Source organism: Malaclemys terrapin, chromosome 7 (genome assembly GCF_027887155.1).
Source record: "Malaclemys terrapin pileata isolate rMalTer1 chromosome 7, rMalTer1.hap1, whole genome shotgun sequence".
Taxonomy (NCBI): Eukaryota; Metazoa; Chordata; order Testudines; family Emydidae; genus Malaclemys; species Malaclemys terrapin.
In genome coordinates, this window is record NC_071511.1 from 9,923,924 (window position 1) to 9,949,475 (window position 25,552).

Sequence of the window (25,552 nt, forward strand, 5' to 3'; positions counted from 1 at the left end):
TCCTCCTCTCTTCTGTCCAAGCTCAGACCTTTGCTGCCCAGTAGCACCTAAATAGTGTTGCTAGCTTCACCCACTGTAGCTATCTGGAACATTCTGCCAGACTCCCGATACTTAACTGCTGATTCCCCAGTCCTCTGCTAAATTGCCTTCAGCCAATCAGCTGTCAACCAGTTTCTGACAATAGCACTTACAATTATCTACCCTCCACGTCCTCTCCTCACGTACAGTCCCATCCTAACCTTGTCCCGTTTGCAACTATTCTGTTGTCATAACTGCTCTAAGTTGAGAGGCATTGTTATGAAAGTAAATTGCATTGTATTTTCAAATAAAGTGCCAAAGTGGATAAATACAGAAGTGAAAGAACAGGCCTCCTACAGGTGCCAAGAGAAATCAACCAGTAATGGAAAAAAACAACTACCCTCCATAATTATTATACGACCCTCCTCCAGGGGAATACGGCTGCTTGGCTGCTGCACCTGTTGTTAAAAGCTTTTTGAAAACAAAAACAAAGTTACAGAGCAAGAAGTGGGTTTTTTTTTGTTTTTTTGTTTTTTTAAAGAGTTCCACCTGCTCACGTGGAATTGGAAACCAAACAACAAAACACAGTTGCAGTTGTCACCGTTGGTACAACACATCCACCGCGGGACTCTCCCAGAAGACAAGAGTTTGTTTTCTCCTCTGTGGACACAACCGAGCGAACCATTCAAAGTGAATCTATTTTCCAAGCAACAAGCTAAAGTGCCTTCAAAACACGCCTATGGAGATACCCAGCTGCTTATTTTTATGTTGTATAACTGCTCTCTCTTCTACTGTCTTTTATGGATAAAGTGAGTTAAATCATTTTAATTATATCCTGAATGCAAAAGACATTAATGCTCTTATACAAAAACAACCCCCCTCCCCTAAACACACAATTCCACAGTGATCTGCAAGAAATACACAAACACTGCAGCTTGCAAGAGTGTTCCCACAGGGCTTTGAGGCCTTTCTTCCTGCTAGGCAGCCTAGGGTTTTGTTGTTTCTAAACAAGGGTAACACCACTACAGTCACCTTCCACAGCAGTATAACTCCACTGATTCGCCTTGCTCCTTTTTTTATTATACTAGAGGGGTTAGTGTCACTGATACAGAGGAGGTAAACACCTCATCCTTCGGGCCTCCTCTGATCAGATATAGGGATAAGAATCAGAGCTACCTGTCATTTGCCCTTTCCCACTTGCTCTTTTTCTCCTTTTGCAGTGAAGCTGTAAACTTTTCTGATGAGTTACTTTATCAGATTTCCATCCCGCCTTTCTCTTTTAACTATTTATTCTGCAAGTTTTATTACGATCAAGGAAGGTTAGGTTTCAATCTCATGTGACACGGCTGTGTGCTTCCACCACTTGGAAAAGAGGAGGCACAGTCCCTCAAATGTTGCTGTCAGTGGCATCAGAATGATCCCTGAAGGAGGGTCAGAAGTTAAAATAAATAGTTTTGTATCTGATGATAGAGGGATTGGCTGTAGAAGCCAGAGTAAAATGGGGAAACTTTTTAACCCAATCAACAGAGTGCTTATTGTTTCCATTCCAAGGCAAGTAAAATAATGATAAATATTGAGCAAAGTTAATCTGTATTCTCAGTATTTGAATAAACATACAGTTAAAAGTAAAATCAATGCAAGTTCTTTGACTTGCCAACTTTTATTTTACTGGCTCTTGCTCTGACATGTTTTACTTTAGGGGATTTTCTTTGTTCTCTTTGTGTCTTCTCTCGTGCAGTTCACACTTTCCTTCAAAGTCCCTTTCCCATAATAAAAGGACAAAACCGGAAAGAACTGCTGAGCGTACAATTAAATGCTGCATTTCAGTAATGATAATTCAGTTAACCTCTGCAAAATCTGGATTGCTTATCCAAATCTTGAGATTCCTTTCTTTCACTCTAGAACCTCCGTAACCATTCCCCAGATTCTCCTCACTTCTGGAATTCACAGCTTACAGCAGCTCACCTCACAGAATATTATTCAACGAACCACCGCAAACCTCCACCTTGCGATCAGACTCTCAGCTTCTGCCCAAGCCCGCCATTGGTGCTGTCTAGCAGCTGTGACAGCCAAGTTCCCAGGAAATCCCCAGAGCACGCAGCACAAAACTTTCCCATTTAGGCAGGCGCCAGCAGAAAATGCATCACAGCCATGATCTTTACAAGGTATGGGGCCATAACTGAACCAATCTAACACCAGGATATCCATGCCCACCTACCTGATGTGTGGTACATTGCCGACTGCCAGGATGCAAAGAAACTGCAATCGAATTGGCTGCAGCTTTTCCTAAACTAGTTAAACTAAATCAACCAGGGGAAGAGTGGAGGAGGGCAGGTAGAAATAGGGCCTCCAAAAAGTTCTGAAAATTCCCTCTTTCAACCAGCAAATCACATTTTCCTTCACCCTTGTAAAAAGGGGAAAAAACCAAAGACTTGCCACAATTGGCTCCTCAGCTATGTGCTGTACCAGATTGCAGACAGTATCCTGCAACCTCTATTCCCCTCACAGTCTGAAACACATACAGTACTCTTCACTACCTGTCCTAAACTGCTGTGCAGTGTTAAACAGCGGCTGCGTTTCTCCCTAGAGGTGGCTGCGTTTCCCTGGCAGGTAAAGCCCAACAGACCTCTAATCTAACTCTCAGGGATCTTTGGAAGCTTAGGTAGTTATTGTGTGTAAATCATTTGACATCTCTGGATGACGGGTGCTGCAGAAGCATAATTATTATTACAGGATTAAACGTTTATGTTCAGGTTTGGATCAGAGGTTGAATGAATGCTCAAGCTGATTTTATTTTTTCCTGAACTGATTTGTCCATTTCTAATGCCGACACCCCAGTCAGTAATATAGGTTTTCACAGGGGGCATTAATTCTGCCTTTGATTTTAAGTAAAATTTTCTTCATTTGAGCATTATTATATTCTATGTAATCAGGTGTAAGCATCACACAAATGGTATTGTGATCCCAGGAATGTGAATACAGTTGTGTAGGCAGCAAAATATTTATTTTCAAAGTCATTTGTGCACATTCTCAAAATGACTGCTGTCTACAGTTTTTCTGAAATATCTGCCCTGCTGTTCCTAAAGCATAAAATATAATCTGCCTTTTGTGGGACTCCAATTGGTAAATTATATTTAAAAAAAAATTCAGATTGGCTACTCTCTGTTAGATGATGGGTATTAAGACGGAACACAGCCGGTGATACCTTAAAAGAACATTGCCCTAAGAGAACGCACATCATATTGGAGTTAGGGAGCGTCATCATTTAACAGTCAAACTTGCCACAGTAATAGCATGTAGTCAACAAAAAGGTCTTCAAAAATTACATTTTTGCAAGGGTAAATAACACGATTCAAATTACTGAACCAGGAAAGTGGATTCAGCTGTGCTAACTAGCGATGGACAAATCTCAACAGGTTTGCTATGGATGCTTATCTGAACTACTGGAGTTGGTCAGAAAAATTTCACTGCCCCTTTCTTTTCCAATGAAAGATGGGAACATATTACATAAACTGTTCACAATTTTGGGCACCTTGTTTTACAATCACTCCTATTTAAAAGTGAGGCTGGAGAGCCTGAGAGAAGGGTTTCTTGCAAGATTTCCAACTTTGGTTTGATCCATCTAGAAATTTATACCATGCTTTTCTCCGTGATGTTTAAGTTCCTGGGTTGGAAATAGCGCAAGGGCAAGGACAGACATTCTCACGGTATTAGACACAAAACGTGATACTTTAAATAAGTTCTGGTCCCAGCTGAAACAAAGATTGACGTGGGCCAAAAGGCCAATTATGAATTTACTCAAATCTGTTCTTTCATCCAAATATCAGTCCATTTCTCTCAAGTTTCACACTGTGTAAATAGGTCTGGCACACAAGCCCGTAGAGCTAATGATCCATCAATGATAATGAAGTTTTCAAATGGCAGAAAGTCTTTGGAAAGTCGGATTTCTTCCTCGCCAAGGCACAATCCTGAAGATCCTTCCACCAAGAAGGACATCAAAGTGCTCAATCTGGCAGCCGCTGTTACTGTAAAGAGAATCTCTCTCTGATGAGCACTGAGATCAGCCAAATGCATCCTATCTCAACACACAATGAAGGAGAGAAGGAATACAAATAAGAGGCCACGTTGTCACGTACTTTTGGTGAGCAACTGCCTCATTTCAGCATGCAATTACCATGCCTCTGTGCAGATTGGGTAATTGTGCGCACAAATGATTAGACACATTTTATATATGAAATCAGGCAATTTGCACATGCAGTTGTGAAAAAGGTACCCTGTTTCCCCGAAAATAAGACAGTGTCTTATATTAATTTTTGCTCCCAAAGATGCGCTAGGTCTTATTTTCAGGGGATGTCTTATTTTTCAGAAATGAAAAATGCCTTATTATCGGTGGATGCCTTATTATCGGGGAGGTCTTATTATCGGGGGGATGCCTTATATTACAACGAGAGGCAAAACTGTAAGTAGGCCTTATTTTCGGAGGATGTCTTATTTTCGGGGAAACAGGGTAAGTATAAGTTAGTTGCACAATTTTGCTGGTAAAATGTCAAAAAGGGTGGCCTTTTGGTGAAATGCCTGGACAGGGACTCGGGAGATCTTGGTTTAATATCTAGCTCTGCTACAGATTCCCTGTGTGACCTTGAACAAATCACTTAAACTCTTTGTGCCTCAGTTTCTCATATTCAAAATGGGGATACTAATCCTTCCTCTGTCTGTCTTGTCTATATTGGAAGTTTTTCTTGACAGGGACTCTCTCTTCCTATCTGTACGTACAGTGCCTAGCACAGTGGAGTGTAATCTCATTTAGGGGCTTCTGAGTGCTACTGTAATATAAACAAACACAGAATCATCAAAATGTAGGGCTGGAAGGGACTTCAAGAGGTCACCTAGTCCAGCCTATTGCACTGAGGCAGGACCAAGTACAGACAAGCTCTGATAGGCGTTTGTCCAACCCATTCTTAATAACCTCCAATTAATGAATAACAATTTAGCCCAAAGTTGCGATGGATGACAACAATGCAGAAAAGTATGTAAAAATATGCAACCTGCCAATTAATCATGTAGGGGGCCTTAGTCCGTTACTCTGGTGTAAATCAGACAACACTCCACTAACAGCCCAGGAGTTACACTCGTTTAAAACTGATGCAAGAGACACATCAGGCCAAGGAAGCTAAATTCATGCCAGGTGGAACTCTTTTGACATCACAGTGCCCACTTGATGGGTCACGGCTTACAACTGGGATGAATTTGGCCCACGCTGTTTAGCTCTGTGTTGCACTGTATCTTATTGAGGAAATCCAAATGGCAATGAAGATACATCAGAAATGCTCAATGCCAGGATGTGCCACCTAGATTAATAACGTAAATAGAACAGCACATTATTTGAATCATATGATTTTAAAAAAGCCTGTTAAGTGACAGAATTGGCAAGGAAGGTCAGTGTTGAGATCTAATAATCGTGATGGTATCACTTTAAATATCATCAATCAGTGTGTTCCATTGCATTACTTACACGGCACACATCGGCATATGGCATGATCTATGGTACTGCAACATGACTCCAGAGATGTAACATGATAAAGGAGATTTCTGTGGGTGGCGAGCAGCACAAAGCTATGACCTCCACTGTACAGAGTGGACACCTCTGACTGTTCACACTAATTGGACACCGTTCCGCACAGCTCTCTGAAGACGCATATGCTTCCTGGGACTTCTATCACATTATATTACTTCACTTCAGAATATAATTTAAAAAACTTTTTCAACTAGACTTACTAAGCCCAGGATGTAGATTTTCCAATTAGTCTCTGTTTAAACATCTGTTGGTAGACTGCATTTAACATTAGTTATTTGAGCAAAGCACAATTTGATTAGGCTGTCTGAAACCGAGCCAAAGTCTGCAAAATAATAGCTCAATTAAATTTTGTTTTGCTTTCATTTGTCTTCTACTTTCCTGAGTGTGATACAGTTGCATATAATCGAGTAAACCAATTCCTCTCAGAATGTGAATGCGAGGTGCCTTTTCCATCCTCTCTCACAGTTTATTTAATAATCTATTCCATCTTCTCTGTTTTGTCGAACTTCATCCTGACACAAAGTATCTTTCTTTACTGTGCCGTCAGTCTTCTTAAATTTTCTATATTTTCAATGATTTCAGTTTATGTGCCATTTATATCACACCTTACATAGGTGAGTAATTTATAAAAGGCAGATTACATGTATTATGAAGGTAAAAACATTTCAGCAGTGTAACGGTTTTCTCCATGTACACATTGTATGAAATATTTTGCCAACCTGACTACAGAATCATAAAACTGTCAAGTTCCAAAGCCACTTTCAAAATGGCATTTCCAATTGTTTCACTGGTATTAGTTTCTACTCATTCTTCAATGTTGCACTTGTTGCCCTGAAACTTCAATATTAGCTCTAGAGATTTAAACACATGAGGCAAACAGCTGCTCTCTTCAGCTCAAACAAGTTAGATCAAAATGCCTTCTCTCTCTTTTTTTTTTCTTCCACAAACTGCCATAACTCAAGTATTTCTGGCAAAGTTTACAGTTTTAGGGCAAAATTTTGCTCTCTGATCCTTGCTGCAGATTTCTTATCAGCCATGCGGCATCTCCAGTGCATACTCTTCTCTTGTTCGCCACACAGAGAATACCATAAAGGTCCACAGTGCAGATTGCAGAGGATAATTTTGCCTTTAGAATTGAAAAAAAGGTTTAATTGATATGTAGATAAGTGTAGAATTAAAACTTGAAGTGAAGAGTAGCTTGTTCTTTAATATTTTTGGTACAAAGAGTATACACCTTTTTTCTGATTTTGGAAAAAATCCCTTTAAATCTAAAAGACTTCTAATCAAAGTGTATTTATTTTGCACTAGGTTTTTTTTCTTTCCTTATTGGAAATGTATTTGTTTTAAAATGTGAATACAAGAAGACAAGTTGAAATATGTATTTGGCAGGAACTTCCTTACTGTGTGTTGCTGAAAGCTTTCAGTACTACTGTATTGCTTAAGTAGTTAAAAATCTAGTGCTTTAATGCAGATATGGCAGTGGCTCCTGAAATTTTAAGTTGAAATTTACTCCTGCTCTGCCAGTTTCTGTAATATGCAGCAATTTAAAATACTAATGCAACAAAATATCCCTAGAAACTAAGGCTGATAAAGTCCATGAAAGTTCCGAATGGGATATGTCCTATTTAAAATGTAGAAGGCTACTAAATATGACAACCATCTGATGTATGAAAATTATTCAGAACCAAAAACAGACAGTCTGGAAATAGCTGGGATGACTTCATTTAGACAGAATTACCCCAATCTGTTTCTAATATACACAGTACACATAATAAATTTTTACAATATGACAAAAAAAACAAACTTAATAAAAGTTCCTGATCTTTTGTTACAAAAGCATGCTATAGCCATGATATGTTTATAATATTTTGTCCATGATATCATAGCTGAGTAACAAAAGCTAGGCAACACAAAAAACAGTTACTAGGTATGACTTCACCTCACAACTACCGTAATTACATCAATGCACACATTGCCTGAGTGTACATTTTCCAAACTGCTTTTCAGTGATTACATTTAACAATTACTTAAAGTGTGTTTGACTAATATTCTCCTTTTCTCCATCTCCCAGGCATCAGTTTGGAAGCTGGAGATTTCTATTACAAGGGCTATTTTTCCCCCCAATTATGCTCATGCACATAGCAGGAATCATTTGTAGGGAAAACAGAAGACGTCTTATGGTCACAGGAGGTTTTGTTTCCTCCTTCCCAGGACTCAACTTTTCAAGCACAACCCACTTGCCCTGCTTCAATCTCTCTGTTTTAATATCTCGGCTGGCTTTCCTGCCTGGGCATCTTGCCAAATGGACCGGACTGCCCCTCATTGTCACTTCTGTTCTATGGCATTTGCACCAACTGCTGTTATTTTAGACTTCAGGAAATTTTCTAACCACTGGATAGGCTCCAGTACTGTGCATTAATAAGTTGCAGATTGGAGCACTGTCATGTGCATGTGTCAGGATAGTGCCATGGTTTGTAGCAGAGGGGGGAAAAAAACCAACAAAACCCAAAACAAAACGGTAGTTCAAAAACGCTGCCTACTCAAATTGACAGAAAAGTGACCTCTGCACTTCATCAAAAATTCCTGCAGACTTACAAAATAAAGGAGTTTGCTTTTATCACACACACAGAGACTCATACGGAAAAATGGAAACAGTACATCACTTGACCTTAGGTTGCCCCCTTTTTAACCACAGATGAATATTATGTATAAAAACTCTAAATCAACTTAAGATGTATTAAAAAAGGCATCACTTCTGTTTTTGAGGTGATTTTTTAATCTCTAGATTTATTTTATAATGTAAAGAAAGAAATACCAGTAACTTCTGTAACTGGAATGTATCATTCTTGAAGTCTGATTGTTTAGTATCTTCTGCATGAAGTTCACATAATTTCCTATACTTTACTTGCATCAGGAAACAATAAGCAAGCATCACTTACTCAAGACTGAGTCACAAATATTTGCTTATATTAACAGAACAAGAACATCCATTTTACACAACTTTAAGAAACTGTGTTACATCTTTGAACTCTGATTCACTGAGAAATTAAAAAACTTTTGATCTTTTAAAGGCAAAAAAGCCCCAGATGTATTACCTCCTTGCAATATCATTAGCTCCAAAATATAACTCTCCTCTTAGTGATCCCTACACAATAGATTTCTTTGCTTAATGAAATTACTTTTCAAATTTTGCTACACTCAGTGCTAGGTACTTTTAAATTTCAATCTTTTCACATCCTTGAACTCTCATCAACATTTTTTCCAGACTGTGTCAATAAAATTGATTACTTGCAGTTCCGAATTCTGTTCTGCACATGGAATAAATCCATTTGTTTTAAAGTATTTTCTGAAGAAAGAAGAATTTAGCAATCCTATCTACAATATCTAAAAAAAATCAAACCCCAACCGGACAAAAGAAAGTAATGTCCTGATTTTAGCATGCTGGAAATAGTGACTAAATACCTGATACACGGATCATGAACCTCTCTGTTGCTGGACGGACTGATATATCTTCTTGTGAGATATTAATGATCCAAAAAGATCATTTCTATGTTCATTAATACATTACCAATTCTAACTTGCTGTACTTAAAACACTCCATAGCTCAAAAGTGCCTTGAGAGCTATGTTGTGATCATATATGTAACTACACCGTTGTTGAGATGCCTCATACCTACAAGCAATCTGTTGCTTTTACAAGTTTAATCTAGGTATTAAGGAGGTGATTGTGGAACCATGTCGATATAACATCTTCAACCCAGCTGTACATCATATAAACCACTATAGGTGGTGGCAGTCTCCCATGATTCCTAGCAATAGTGCATACCTTTAACTCCCTAATCTGTAATACTACAAAATACTGCTCTCATTTTTTCCAACACACAAGTGGACTATCAGCAAGGGTCCGACAGTGTTATTCCTAATTACCTTTTTTTCCACTCTTGATCCTGTGGCTCTCATAATTAGTTACCTGGGGCTGCAATCCAATTTGAAGTGATGACAAGAAAGTGATCCATGAAAAAGTAATAAGTTAAATCCAATTTCAGCCTTCCTCTAATTAAATGCACATGGAACTAATGACTCAAACCCTACCATTTCAGTGATAATGGTAATTAGCGAGGTGGGAGTCACTCTCTTTTTTCAACACTGTAGGTGTAAACCACAAGGTAAAATGGCAGGAGCACTCTTAATTACATATGTCATTTTGTCAGCAATTTACACATTTCTGACCAGTCAAGAATGTTTCATTTGTTTTCTTCTTCCATGATGTTTGTAACAAACTCCAAGCCATGTTCTGACACATAGTTAGCCCTAGACTACTCTCTAAACAATCAGGTTAAAAAAAAAATCATATCTAAAATAAATTCCATAGATGTTTAACCTACAAGGAGAAAACCTGTTAAAAAAAAGCTCTCAGGGTGGTCTAATAGCACAGAGGACTGGGAATGAGGAAAACTGGCTTTTACTCCTGACTCTGCAATTAGAGGTGTGACTGCAGCACATGTACACTTACCAGAGATACCTGAGCTAGCTAGATTAAAGCTATCAATAGCAGTGAAGCTGGGGGAGCACAGGTTAGCTGCTCAACTACAAGCCCACTAGCGAGTTTGGGTTTGTACTCAGGTGGCCAGCCCATTCTTCCACAGCTTCACTGCTACTAGTACCCGAGTTACCTGAGCTAGCTTTAATCTAGCTATGTCTAGCCGGGCCGCAATCACACCTCCCAACTGCAGTGCAGACACCCTAAGTCACTCTGTGGCCTTGGCCCAGTCGCCATCTCTATGCCTCAGTTTACCCATCTATAAAATGAAAATAATACTTGCTGACCATACTCTGTGTTGCCAAACTCTCTCAATATTTAGTAGTAGTAGTAGTATTTCTTACTTGTATTACCACATACTAGGACCCCATGTGCTAGGTACTGTACAAACACAGTTTTCCTAACAATTCCACCTGCTGGAGTCACATAATTTCATGAAAATCACAGCTTTCATTTAAGAAAAGCACGTCATTTGCTAGCCCCCCTGGTTGGTAATAGAGCTGGAATAAGGTGAATCATAAAGACTCAAAAACCAGACACAAACACACACATGAGTCCGTGTTTATTTTATCAAATGAAAGGAGTTATTAAGGTCCGTTAGTAAAAAACTAATGGAGGCCAGTAAAAAAACAATAGATACAAAATGAAGAATTCAAATGGCGGCTACTGAAATTTTTACTAGGAAAACCATTTAAACCTTGCAAGGGTGAAATGCTGGCCCTACTGAAGTCAATGACAAAACTACCATTGACTTCCATGTGGGGTCAAGATTTCACCCCAAATCTGTAAGTGGATGTAATGTAGATTTAAGAATTATGAATAAATACATTCGAACAAATCCCAGTTTCTCCTTTATTTAACTGCTAAGACCTGAGCTCAGGGATCTTTGTTTAAAACTCGTTAAATGTACCACTAATACATAAAATGTATGCAGATCCCTAGGCTGTTAGTTATGCCAACTGTTGCACAAGAAACACAGAAACCTGCACAAGGGTAAAATTATTTTTCACTTTATCTTTAATTGCATACTGAGTTGCCAGTTAAGTTTCTAATTTCATTAAAAAAAATTAAAAAGGAAAATGCCCTTACAATTTGTAACCACCTATAATTTCACACTACTGCTGATTTCTACATTACATCTTGTGTTTTTTTTGCTCTTGTTATTATCTATGATTTCTTATGATATTGATAAGAAGTACCAACATGATACATCATGTAGCATTAAGCTAAACAAAAGAACAGCCTAAAGCATGTTTTATATAGCACCAAACAGAAATGCTAAGGTGAAAAACCACCCTAACCAAAAAATCTGCCAAATTCTTAATAGAACCCTTCACCATCAACGTAAAAAAAATTCAATCTTGGTAAATCTCACAACTTTTTATCTACCACATTATGATCACCATATAATCTGAAAAAATGCATCATCTTATCAGTTTCAAATGCAAAATCCTGCCCTGAACTTTCTAAATCCATTTTAAGCCATTATGTCCAACTTTCAATTCAATGTAACACACAACATTTACTACTACTTTTTTTTTAAGAATATTTTTAGCATTGCCAAAATACACATGCACTTTTACTTTCTTGGGAGAAAATGTGTCTCTTGATTTGTTTCCAATGTATGTATTCATGCCAGCAACTAAAATGCTTAAAGAATAATCACCAAGAGAATCAGCAACTAAACCTGCAAATTTTAATCAATAAATAATCTATTAACATACAAGTAAATTTGTCTTGGCTGGGTAAAATGTACGAATTCTCAGGGCTCTCAGCATACGTGGATGGCTCAAATAATTGTTTCACATATTCAAGGGAATATGACACCCATGGCAAGTACTTGTAAGATTTGCCCCTTCCTCACCTAATGTTGTGGTTGTGAATTCCACTTCCTGCAATTGCTGGTTATTAAATCCATTCCTTAACTTTTATTTTCTTTTGTTTGTATCATCAGGCTGTGAAGCTGGGAGTCACTGCCAAATATAAGGCAAGGAAGTGTGAGATATGCTCAAAATATGAGTCATAGTATATTTGGAGATTTATTTTTTTTAAACTATGAGGAGAACACATCACCCCTTCTCTATCCAAGTTCTCATACACCAAACGTCTAAAATTTGCTAAAACAGATCTCTTGCTATAGTGATTGAGGTCAAGATATATTGAAAATTATCAGTGTAAAACATGCGTTTGCGTGCAAACTATTCAAGGTATGATGTCCTAATGAGACCATAGGATGCCAAGGTGTATTTAAATGCTTTGGCTATTTTATCAGTGAATCACAAGGTTTATGAGAAATGATTCTCAGCAAGGTGATAACAAATTAGCTTCATAGCACTGTACTAGACTAAATTTTCCACAGCTGTTTGTGCCAGTCCAGTTTACCTGACAAAGCCTGCCAGCCAGTATTAAATTAGAGAGCCGAGACTGAGATTTCACTTAGCAGTATTCTGCAGCAACCATAAATTGTATGCGTATGAACTACATTCAGTATTCCTATCAAGCTGGCCTACCCTCCCTGCCTGTCAACTCATGAACTCAAGGGTGGGCAGAGCCACAAAGCATCTTATTAACAGAACCAACATTCTAGATTAACTTCTTCCCTTCCCCCCACATTTCATAGAAACTGAGCTCTAGACAACACTCATTAAGGCACTTTTCAGCAGTGCCCTTGCCAAGCATGTAAAAAAGCAGAGCAAAGAAATTTCTGTAGTATTCTATAATGGACAAAAATAAGTAACAACCAGTAAACACTGTACCTATCCAAAGGGATTAAGGTTTATGGTCATTTACTAGGTGCAAAGACAACTTGGTTCATTATTTAAATAAACTTTCTAAAATGGGCACATTTTTGGAATGGAAACTATACAGGTTGATTTTGTAAACTGTATGACAGAAATAATATCTCCTATTTAAAGCAATGTGATCAGGCAGATGATGGTGTGTGTGTGTGTGTGTGTGTGTGTGTGTGTGTGTGTGTGTGTGTGTGTGTGTGTGTGTGTGTGTGTTTCTGTGTGTGTGTGTGTGTTTCTCAATAATCTCAAACCAATGCTCTAGGGTTGTTTTTTTGTTTTTTGAAATAATACATTCTCATTTTACCAAAGCACTCAGGGTCTGTTATATGCAAGAAGACTTGCAGTATGTTTAAGACTGCAAAAGCTCCAGGAGTGAGGGAAAAAAGAATGGGCAGTCATTTGAATCAGTGAGTGACAGGCTGGGCCAGCTCTCTGTATACATTAATAAATTAGAATTTTAATTGTGTCTCTGACTGCCGGAGCTGCTCCAGTACTTTAATATGTACCAACAATTGGCTATGTTATGGAATCTGCAATGTGGCCTTCACTGTTGACCTCTGCAACACAATTCCCAGTCTGACTACGGAAACTGTTTGGTTTGATCCTTTCAACTTATTTGAATCCTGACAAATAAGCTCACAGCTGAAAGGTCAACACAGTCATATTTCATCCTCTGGAGCTATTCTTAAGACATCTGCACAACAAAGCACTTCTTTTACTACCTGACACTGGACCTAGCCAGCACAATATCTCATTAAAAATGTCCCCAGCGGAAGAGTCTATTAAAAGGCATATGGATCAGCTATGGATTTACCAAATAAAATGTTTTTGGAAGTGTTAATATAACAGTTTGAATTACAGTGCTCCACACTTCCAATAAAATTTATATTTGCCCATTGACAAAACGATTCATACTTTCCAAAGGAATAATAGTTTAGATATAGAGAGAGGTGTTGCCCAGCAGACAGGGTTGGGAGCCAGGAATTCATGCATCCTAATCCCACCTCTAAAATTTCCTTCTGTGATTTTAAGCACGTCATTCAACCTGCCTGCCTCAGTTTCCCCATCCAACACTGATAATGGTACTTACTTATTGGACTGTCCTCCTGAAGATGTTTTGGGGAATCATATTTACACAGCACTTTGAAGATAAAGTCAATACTTAAATGCTACAAATTACCATTACTGCACCAAATTCTTCAGTTAACACTTAATGCTTACTCAGGCAAAACTCCCACTTGAATTTATTGGGACTGCAGAATTTTGCCCATAAGCTTTATTTTCAAGGTCTGTAGCGATGTTGGCTTTATCTTTCATATTCTACTTCACGTTTAAAGGACAACAGAATCTCTACTTGGGGAAGAAAAGAATCTGAATCACATATACCCAATGAAAGGCAAGAGAAGAACTAATGCTGTCAGAGAACTAGGGTTGATAGTACAGCAAATAAAAACAAACAAGAAAAGACCAGTATAATTTTGGGCTACAAAGGCAGAAACATCAGAGCACAGAACAGTGAGAAAATAGCCCCTCTCTGGAGGGCTCTGATGTGGCTCTACTTGAACTCCTGCATTTAGTTATGGACATCTCAATGCCAGAAATACATTGAGAAACCGGAATTCAGAAGGGAACAACAACAAAAGTTATAATCATTAATAAATAAGAAAAATGATCAGGGGTCCGGAAGGGTTGATTTATTAGAACAGATCTAAAGAATTAAAGACGTACAGTTGGGTGAAAGAGGCAGCTATGTAAGGGACATGGTAACATCTACACATTTGAAGAGTTTGAACACAAAGAATGGAGAGTAATTGTTTAGAGCAGCAGTTCTCCAACTTCAGCAACCCCGAGGACCCCATTTTGATTTAAAATTTTTCAGGGACCCCCAAGCCTCCCTGCTCAGCCCCAGGCCTTGACCCCACTCCACCTCTTCCCCCAAAGCCCCACACCTGCCCCACCTCTTTCCGCTCTCCACTCACTCCATCCTCCTTCCCTCCTTTGCTCTCCCCCACCCTCACTCACTTTCACCAGGCTGGGGCAGGGGGTTGGGATGCAGGATGGACTGCGGGGTGTGGGCTCTGGGCTGGGGTAGGGAGTTGAGAGGGGCTGAGGGGTGGTGCTTAGCCCGGGCAGCTCCCGAAAGTAACCGGAACATCTCTCGGGCTGCGGCTACCAGGCAGGGAGGGAAGGGGGCAGGGAGTCTCCGTGCGCTGCCCCTACCTGCAGGCACCGTCCCACAGCTTCCATAGGCTGGAGCTGCGGAGTTGGCGCTCGGGATGGGGCAGCACGCAGAGACATAGCCCCCCACACCAGGGGCTGCAGGGATGTGCCGCTGCCTCCGGGAGCGGAGCGGAGCCAGGGCAGGCAGGGAGCCGGTCTCAGACCTGCTGAGCCTGCAGAGGGGGAGGAGTTGATCAGTGGGGGCCACAGACCCCCCACGGTCTACAGACCCCAGTTTGAGAAACACTGGGTTTAGAGTGTTACAAGGACTGTAATTTAGACAAATGGGATGAAATTAAGAAAAGGATAATTTAGGAACCAGGGAATACTTCCTAAGTGTCATGTTATGTTACGGAATAGTATTCTAAGGAGAGTCCTGCTGTTACTTCAGGCTTCTAAATACTAGAATGGCAAAAACAATAGGAAATGTAATGTAGGGAACAATCCTATATTGTCATTAACCAGATGACCTATTTGATCTCTCATATCTCTAGCTCCATAATTTAGCCATGCTGATAAGTAGGCTACACCAAAAACCACTCATTTATGCATACATCTTTTATTTGGAGATAGTCTATTGATTTTAGCCTTCTGAATTTGTAACAACCCCACAAAGCCTAATAATATTTAGGCTTTCTAAAGTAACTGCAAATATAGCACCCCTGTTGGCGCTGTGCAGCCCAAAATACAGTAAAAAATGATGATAGGATATCATAATGGTTTCACAGTCCTCTTGACACAGCAAATTGATGGTTTGGGTGAACATGGAATGCAAACGGAACAGTCTTCAAATAAAAATGTTCAAGTCTTACAACAACGGACCAGTAAAACAAAACAAAAAAAATCATTCACTTTTGTGATAAACCTTCTCCACCCATAAAGACATGTTGTCAAAGTATGTCTACATTATGGGCGGGATTTCTGAAAAGTACCCAGCATTGTCCTCACTCTTTGCCCACTGAAGCCAACGGGAGTTTTGGCATTGACTTCAATTGAAACCTATTAGGCCAAAGCAGAGAACTTTGAAAAATCTCAGCCTAAATTAATATATGACATTGTTCCTTAGCTTTAATTAGCAATGTATTTGCATACACACACACACTTTTCTTACCTGAAGGGCTGGTTGTTTGTCATTCCTCTTGGGTGACTTTAATCCACTAACTTGTTGCTGCTGCTGTTGCTGCAGTAGAAACTGCCGTGCCACCTGCAGAGCCTGGAAGAAAAGAATTTTAAAAATTGAGTTTGTACTGTACAAAATTTGGGAAGCGGCATGCATAGTATTTGATCAAGACATCCTTTTGAACATCAGACATTGATCTACTCCCAGAAGCACGCTCACCAAAGAAATCCTGAGGCATGTGTGTGCTCATACTACAGTGGCTTCCATTAAAAATCTGAGCACTCACACACAATGTTGTGACATACCAGTTATCTCCCATTTTAACCATAGGGAAATAGGAAAATAGTAGAGTTACTGCTACTATGTGGTAACTGTGGGTAACTGCTGATTTTTCCATGGTGACTACTATAGATTTATCTAACTGTATGTAGCTGGAAAAGCCCAGACATCCATCAGATTGGCTTGGATGTTGGGTCCTGGGAAAATGGCTTCCTATAAAGACTTGGCAGGCTTCACACTCTTTTTGTTCCCGTTATGGTCTGGAGTTTCTACAGCAAAGCAGGGCGGTTAACTGGATTGTCCCTTCTGGGAAGGGTGTTAACACATGTGCTGTGGGTCATGATAACTGGTGCAATCCTCCTAGGGCCAGCATAGGCAAGAGAGGATTCTGGGAAGTTACCATAGAAGGAGCAGCTAGAGGCAGTGGCATTAGGCAAGAGAGATGCAATGCAATAAGAGGCACCTTTTGTTTTATGTCAGTAACGCTTCTCTGTAAAGGCTCGGTTGGTAGTGGGAGCCATGTAAAGGTAAGGGGGAGAGAGGGCAGAGAAAAACAGCCCAAGGAGAATGTGCTGTATCCCTTGCACCCAAAAAGAGTCTGACAAGATTGTAGCACATCAACTACAGAGCCCACGAGAAAGCTTCAATGGGAGGTGAATAAAGAGCAACCAGGAAATGCTGTTCCTTTAAGAGGGGACTCAAGAGTGAGGCCTGATTCCTGGGAGAAAGGTGAGAGACAAGATCAGATGGTGCTGGAACATTCTGAAACAGGCTCCCACCACTGAGAAAGGGGCTCAGAACTGGAGCCAGGCAGCCGTGAAAAGTCTACACTGCTTGATGAGGTGGCGGAAAGAAAGGGAGGAGGAGACAGAAAATGGGAAGAATGTCCCTCCCCCTAGCCCATTTGCAGATGCTTGGTGCACTCACCAGCATTTCAGATGCAAAGGAGAGGGCCCCTGGAGAGAGCCTGCCTGCAAGAGCCAAAGACTATCTGCAGTGGACATTTGGAAATTAAGATGCCTAGAAGAGTTGCCTGGGACTCTAGCCTGCTGTCTCCTTGGAGATGTTCAGTACATGTGTAGGTGTAAAAGTGGGCAGACTGAAGACTTCATTAATATAAAACAAGAAAAATAGTCCCAATGCAAGATGTCTACATGGAAGGCAGGAGAGAGACTGCCACACTCCTACTGTGTATGCTCTTGGAGACATTTATTTAATGCACGTTCGGTGGAGGAATGAAATTTGTTTAGGGGTTTCACTATTTGTGTGTGAAATGAATGGCTTCTTCTACGCGTAAAGTGTTAAATGTACAGCATAGTTCCTAGATCAGCTGGGAACTGCTTGACGATGAGGCAAATTTCTACGTGAAGAGACCCACTGACTTCAAAGGGGCTCCCGCGGAAGCTGAGCACCGCACAGGATGGTGCCCTCAAACAGCAAGATGTTACTCTCTTTTAAACCCACACCTTCAGGACCAAAGCCTTGCATCATAAAGGGGCCTGACAGTCATTGAAGCTGGCCCGTGGGGGTTTCCCTGGAGGGAGTGAACCCCCAGGTGGCAAACAGCCAGTGAGGCCTGTTCTAACATCTCTCCCTCCTGTTCCCAGCACTGAAGCGGTGAGGAAGGGAATGTTGGTTGTAGCACCACTGCACTACAGCAATCAACCGCTGGTAAATTAGTCCATGGGGTTGCTCGGTTTCTCCATCCATGGGTCGGGACCCAATATTAGGTTGCCAGAATGTTTCAAAGGGTCTCGTGGCCTTTCCTGCGGCTCCCATCCCACAGCGCTGGCTGGACTCGCCTCCCAGCTCCAGGCACTGCAACCTCTGGGGTCCCAGCACCGCTCAGGTTCAGCCCAGCCGTCATGACGACAGGAGTCTGGGTAGGCCTAATCTAAGTGAGTGGCACTGCAACCCCATGAGTCTGCTCCACTCACAGAAATTTAGTCCAATCAGGGGGTGGGCCTTAACCTGAGCAGCAATGCAACCCCAGAGGTTGCAACGCCCAGAGCCACATTCAGCCAGCCCCACAGCACAGGAACTGCAGGAGCCACCACTGTGGGGTGAGTGCTGGGCAGGACCCAACCCCCTCCGGGGGGCAGGATTAGACCGAAATCACCCCAGGGCCTCCATCCCCAGACTATTTACTGGGTCGTGACAGGACACTGACATTTACAAATAGGTCCCGAGCTCCAAAAGGTTGAGAACCACTGCTCTAAACCATGCTGTGAGCGGCAGAGAAAAAGGCTCAAGACAGGGGAGGCACAAACAGCTTCCTCCTGCTTCATCAGCACCGAGTGCTTACTGAGTGCAGCTAGGGATTTTGTCTCTTCTCCTTTCTCTGGCTCCTGCCCTTGATTTCAGTGGGAGAGGAAGGTACACATTGGATTTCGGGAAACACTCAGCACCTTGAAGAATTGGGCTCCTGGAGTGCTGAGAGTTTTGCTGTGCCTTTGTTTAATGGCTGACTTGCCAGCGCACTATGGAGGAGACCCTCCCCTCATATCCTGCCTTCATTCCCCTTGATAGCATTGTTTTCAATACGCGCTTTAATAACACGTCTTCGTCAGATCGGTAAGATTTTAAATGTGGCTGTGATTTCCAGCAGAGATTGGCGGGATAAAAGTAAACGTAAAATCAGATTCTAAATTTAGGGATAGCTATTCAAAGCTCAGTGCACCTGCCACACACGGAAAAAATGGCATTTTGACATGCATGTGTAGCTGAGTCCTGTGATCCTTAAAGGGTGCAAGGAGCGTGAGAAGCTGTCAACTATGCACACAAATCATATCTTCAAAGAAATTGTGTGTGTGCGCACACGTGTACATGTGCAAGGACTACTCCGGTAGTTCAGCCTATAGGACAGAAAGATTCTATTGGCCATGAATTAATAAAATCCAGCAGGAACGACTGGGAGATCTTTCTGTGGAACTTGCTATGTATAGTGAAGACAAAATATTATTTTTAGGCTTCAACTGATTAGATTTTTAGCTGTAAATGTTAATAAACGTCAATTTCACCATACTCATAAAACAAGGAAAATAATATTTCCATTGATGAGAATCAAAATTTACAGATAGACAAAGTAAGAAAAATGCAGCTGGAGAACTTATTAGAGTTTGATTTAGGGGCATTTACTTTATGTATTTTGACATGTGATGTTGACAATTTGTGTTTAATAGTTATATAGCTTTAGCTTTTTGAATCCCAACATCTACAGTGGTTAAATAATTATCTAACCCCCACATAATTCCCCACAACTGTGAAAATGTAAATCAATACACACAGAAAAATGCTTAGATCCCTTAATCTTGGGCAACCGTGAAAATTTAAATTGATAAAAAAATTTAAATGCTTAAAATTAATCAATATTATGCTTTGCAATTATATTTAATAAATGAATTCCTCCAAGTCGAGTTATTTCTATTTAATTAACCTGGTTAGTAGTTAAAATGCCTCAAAGGGTGGGTCAGGAGCAGCAAACAGATTCCTACATGGTTTATGGGGATGGACAAAGAATACTCACCTACTTAACAGGGGTGTTGTGCGGCTTATTTAATTAATGAATACTTGGTAAAGCGCTCTGACTTTCTCAGACAAGAAATGCCATACAGTACAAGTGCAACATATTATTATACATTATTAAGACTGGCTCTGCAGAAGAATAATTCCAGATAAATGTGCAATCAAATGATCATTTTAGTTCCCAGTAATTAGATTCAATAGGCCAAAAAAAAAAAAAAAAAAGAAAGAAAGAAAAAACCCCCCACACAGGAGCCTCTCTTTAAACATATATCAAACAATCAGCACATCCATAACCTTTCAAGCTACAGCCTTTTTGAATAAAACATCTTCAGCTTATAGATATTATTCCAAAAAGAACCAGCCACCATATGTGTTGTCTCTTTGAAATACAGTTGCTATAGCAGACCTTGCATGCATTTCATGTGATATGATCATATTCTATCCGTTCTGGCAGCTGAGAGGTTGCACAACTAAAACTGGCTGCCAGAAATTTTTGAAGATCCCCAGAACAACTAGCCGTGCAAGAAACGACTGGTTTCTACTCGAGCTGGCTGTGAAACTCTCTGCAGCCAGACGGATGATTGCTGTGATCATGAAGCCTTAAAGCTGCTCTCTCCAAGTGGAACAGCCCTGCCCCAAAGCTGGACAGCTACGCACTGCCTGACCCAAGCTCAGTGCTTTGGTCAATTAGCTGGTCAGGTAGACTATGAGGGTAGGGAGCAGCTGAAAAGCAGCTCTCCATTCTAGGGTTGCCAATTCAGGTTGGACGTATTCCTGGAGGTTTCATCACACGACATAATCTTTAATTAAAGATTAACCTTTAATTCCTGTAGACTCCAACGCAATCCTGGAGGTTTGGCAACGCTACTCCATTCCCATACCCCAGTCATGTGCCTAAGTGGTGAAGACCTGAGCATAGGTGACCAGATAGCAAGTGTGAAAAATTGGGACAATGGGTGTCGGGGGGTAATAGGTGCCTATATAAGACAAAAACCCTGATCACTGGGACTGTCCTTATAAAATCAGGACATCTGGTCACCCTACTTGAGCAAGGACAGAACCAAACCCTTGCTCAGCAGGCTGGACTCCTTCCCTACCCTCTCCAGCTGCTGAGATCCATGCAACTGAGTGAGGGCAGAGCTGACCCTCTGATTACTTCATACAGCTCTTTGCTGTCCCTTCACAAGCAGCAGCAGGGAGCCAGGAGAACTCCCCACCCCCACCCTGCCCTGCTACCAGCACTGAGAACTGGTGGTGTCGAGGCAGGGGGTGAAAGAGGTTCAGAGCAACCCCACAAGGAGAGATCGGTATAGGGAGAGAGCAGAAGAGAAGCACACAAATCAGGTTGGGGAAGCAAAGGGGGAGAGCAGCAGGTGAGTTGCAGAAGAGAGCCACAGAGAACATGTGAGAGGGAAGAAGCAACAAAGGGAGGAGGGAAGAGATCATACCAGAGAGCAACAAACACACAGTGATGGGGCAGCACTGGGGCAAGCAGTGGGAACTAAGACAGCCCAGAGGAATGCAGTACCAAACAGCATTTTCCGTATCTTCTCCTTCGTGATTTGGCTCTTTTGCTTATTAAGTCAAACAACAGATAATCCTGCCACTAAAATGTGGAAATTTGCTTGTGGGGAGGAACAGCTCCCAGGTACGGTGCTTACTGCCAAGTTGCACCAAGTCACCATTAGGTCTTCAGCAGTACTGCTTCTTCCCCGTCACTTGGTCTTCCTCTAATTTTTTCTCAAATTTCTCCGCCCCCACCTGAGATCAGCCTCCCCCCCCTTGGCTATGTCATTTTCAAGGCTAATCCACAGTCATCACACCTGTGGGGAAGAGGAAGAGGGGTGTGTAAAAGAAAGAGATGGTTAGCTTAGTAAGGAAAGCCTCCTGCAGAAGCTATGTCAAGCCCATTTGCAGTACACCTTTTGAAATTAATTTGCTGATCTCAATTCAACCCCAGTGGACAGAAACCATCATTACACCAGCACTCATCATTTAATACAATCCGACAATCGCTGCTCGAGAGAGAAAGCGTTTCAGTACCAGCTCAGTTCTGGATCACCTCTTTTCCCGTAGACACAATAACCACTCCTGTGCAAGGCTGCGATTTACAGATCAGCTTGGGAAACCTGGTGTGGCTGCCAGCACCATAAAAATACTTCAAGCCAGGGTATAAGGAGAAATTAATTTGACAGCAAATTCAGTCCCTCAGCCATCATCAGCACAAAGATTCACAATCAAGACTGTATTTGAATACAATATCCTGTATAAGAAGGCATGCTTTTATTTATATATGAATTCAGTGCTGATAGGTGCTAGACTGTCTGCAATGGAGACTAAAGCCCTTTACCAATCCATGAGATTATTACACAGCTACCTTCTCCTTGCGGCTCTGCTCACCTGCCTTGTTCTTGCTTGGTTGAACGGGGCATGAGAGGGTAGTTCCCTTACCCCATTTGATACTTGCTTCTGCCAAGACTGGAAGCAGCGGTGCTGATACCACTAACTGCCAGCTGTGAGAACAGCTTTGGTGACATGGTTGCTTCTTTGCTAGAAAGTAGACGGAGCCCACCAAGCTCATTTCACACAGACCCCAAACAAGCAGCAAGCATGCTCTTTTGTAAGTGTGCAGTTGTCAGGGAGAGTCTGTTTCTATGGCTAGAAAGACAATTAAATCCTGTATTTCAGGGACATTGTCAAAAGAAACAACATGGTAAGTGCCCAAATCTTGCCGTCATTGAATCCAGTGAGAGTTTTACCATTGACTTCAACATAATGCTGATACAGCATCTTTCATCCAACGCTCCCAATGCTCCATTTATAAAGGATATAAGGGAGACACACTGCACTCACCACTGAAGCACAACCGACGGGATGGAAGGCATCAGCCATTTAACACTTCCCAACCAATTCAACGTATCCCTTTGAGGTTATCAGGACAGGTTTGGGGTTTTTTTTGGCCAAGTTAGGTAGAATGCAATTACTCAGTTGTTTGCCCAGGACACCCATTCTCCTACAGCTTTAAAAATTGTTGCTGTAACTGAACGCTTCCATTACGAGCAACTCAATCTTTCAATTTCCACAATCATTTTAAAGTCATAAACACAAGACTGGGGGGGGGGGGCAACATTTTGCTCCGAATATAAATCTGGAGAAACTCCAATGACTTCAGAAAACCAGCAGCTGCTAATCTGAGAAGGGGATTAAAGGATGGGAAACATTGGGGGGAAAAGGGGAGAAGAGGGAGGAGAAGGTAAAAAAAAAGGTTTTACCCACAGAAGGGCCATGTAAATTTACAGTGCCATGTACAATCTTTACAGGAACTGTACATTGGAAATATAATTACAACGTCCAGCCCTACGGAGCCTCTTGTTAATTGTTCCTCCATTGAAGCCAATATACTATGGCATTGGCTCTCAAGCTGTTTTTCCATCAGACCCTATTTTTATCAAAGCAAATAAGCTCCAGCCTCACCGTCCAGGTTCTCAATATTCACATCGATCTGCTGGTAATGAAACACCCGACTACTAAAGGATATACAGTTCTAGTAGCTGGACCTAACACGCTCCAGCTTGTTTCTCTCCCCAAAGCTTTTCCAGCTGCAGCAAGGCTGACCCAGACAAACTGGAGAGTGACATGTGAACCCCTGGGAAACAGGGGCCCATGGGCCTAGTATGAGCAGGTAAAGGGCTCAAGGGGGACTGTACGAGGAAAGGAAATAATGGCTCAAGGGAAGCCTGCATAGCCCTAATCTACCTTCCCAATCTTCTCCTGTTTGAGCCTCCAGCCCTGAGGCAGACAGCAACCACCTCCTCTTCTTCTCAGCATATGGCTCCAAGCTACCTGGGCACCACTGGGGGCCATGGGGCAGGGAGGGAAGAAGAAAGGGAATATTAACAGCAGAGGATGTAAAGTCTCTCTGCACTCAGAGCTAGCACTAAAACCCCCTCTGAGCAGGAGTGGTTACTGCAGGGGAAACCCTGCTGAGTACCAGCAGCTCAATACAGGGCTAACGGGGTGAAAAATAATGGCCTATGATATGAACAGGCTTGGAAGGATTAGATATTTCTCAGTAAATGTAACTGTATCAGTAAATGAAAACGTCTATTTCACTATACACAGACAGAACAAGGAAAATATTTCCGTTGGTAATAACTGAAATTTACAGACAGGTAATGTAAGAAAGTACATGAGAACTTGCTTGAGAACTGTATCGGAGCTTGATTTAAGGATTTTACTTTACATTTTGACATGTTATATTGACAGTTTGTGTGTTAACAGTTATAAAACTTTAACTTCCTGAATCTCAACATCTACTATCATTAAATAGCGATTGTCTGACCTCCCGTAATTTCCCACAACTGTGAAAACTTAAATAGATAAAACTGAAAAAATGCTTAAAAATAAACACTGATATCTGTCAAAATTATTTAAAAAACCCAGTTCTGCCAAGCATAGATATAAAGGAGGGCAGACTAGTTGATTGGACAGGCCTTTACAAATCTATGAAAGCATGAGAGTGACCCTTTAGTACAGGCTGAAAGATTTACACAGGGAATCAAGAATTAGAATTTGCTGACTGTCAAAGGTCTAAATAAAAAGATGGACAAGAGTTTTAGGCCGCATGCAGACCCTAGTCATGCTCAACCGTCACATGCCTCAAATACCCCTCGTTCCAGGGGACATCACTTGATATAGTTGCAGTGCTACCTATATGTTTCACGTACATTTTGTGCCCCTGCTCATTTTTTTATGGTTGACAGTTATTTACATCAGAAATACAGAATCACGTAACACAGGTGACAGAACGAGCTATTTACAATACAGAACAAAATCCCTATGTGCTTTTCAACTCCTGCATGAATCATCTTTTATGTCCTTTCTTTTGGGACTTTGCCACAGGTTGCACCCCAAGTGTGGGCCTAGGCAGGTGGAGAGATATGCCCATCAATAAGCCTAGGGCTCATAGTTTGAGAAAACCTCCTCTATGAGGGGAGAGACGGTAGCATCTAAGCAGCACGTTACTAGTAATCAGGGCTGGTAACATGGCAGTCTGTGGAGCATGGGTAGCAGAAGCAGGAAGCTACCTCTTTGCCAGTATCACCGCCTTACTGTGATTTTAATTATACCCTTTAAAAAAAAAAAAAAAAAAGAACAAGAAACCAAGACCATGCCTGGAAAGAGAATATTACCCCAACCCAGACTTCCAGATGTGAGACATTACTCCCTGCCCTTGCAAGAATAACATGAAGTCATGTTTTCACACAATTAGACCCTTTTAAAAAATCCCTGCAGTGTTTCAGGCACAAAAAGGTTCTTCAGTATCAGACATGTAGATTTCTTATCATCCAGTTTTCTTCAAGTTTAACAACATTTTAGAGGCCTCAGGTATAGGCTAAGTTAGGTAATATTGGAATGGCAGCTGAACAGGCCAGTTCCAAACCACTCCTTTTCAGTGGAAATCCTACAGGTTTTCTTGCTTCC

General features: G+C 41.2%; 1 protein-coding gene across 18 annotated transcripts in view; it reads right to left on the bottom strand.

The window, feature by feature from the left end:
- FOXP1 (forkhead box P1) overlaps positions 1 to 25,552 on the bottom strand; it is a 508,113-nt gene that overhangs the window by 125,431 nt on the left and 357,130 nt on the right. For all 18 annotated transcript variants that reach the window (XM_054033886.1, XM_054033882.1, XM_054033884.1 and 15 more), the window contains one exon: positions 16,256 to 16,357. In XM_054033886.1, the coding sequence (XP_053889861.1) occupies positions 16,256 to 16,357 (102 nt within the window). The remainder of the gene's footprint in view (positions 1 to 16,255; positions 16,358 to 25,552) is intronic.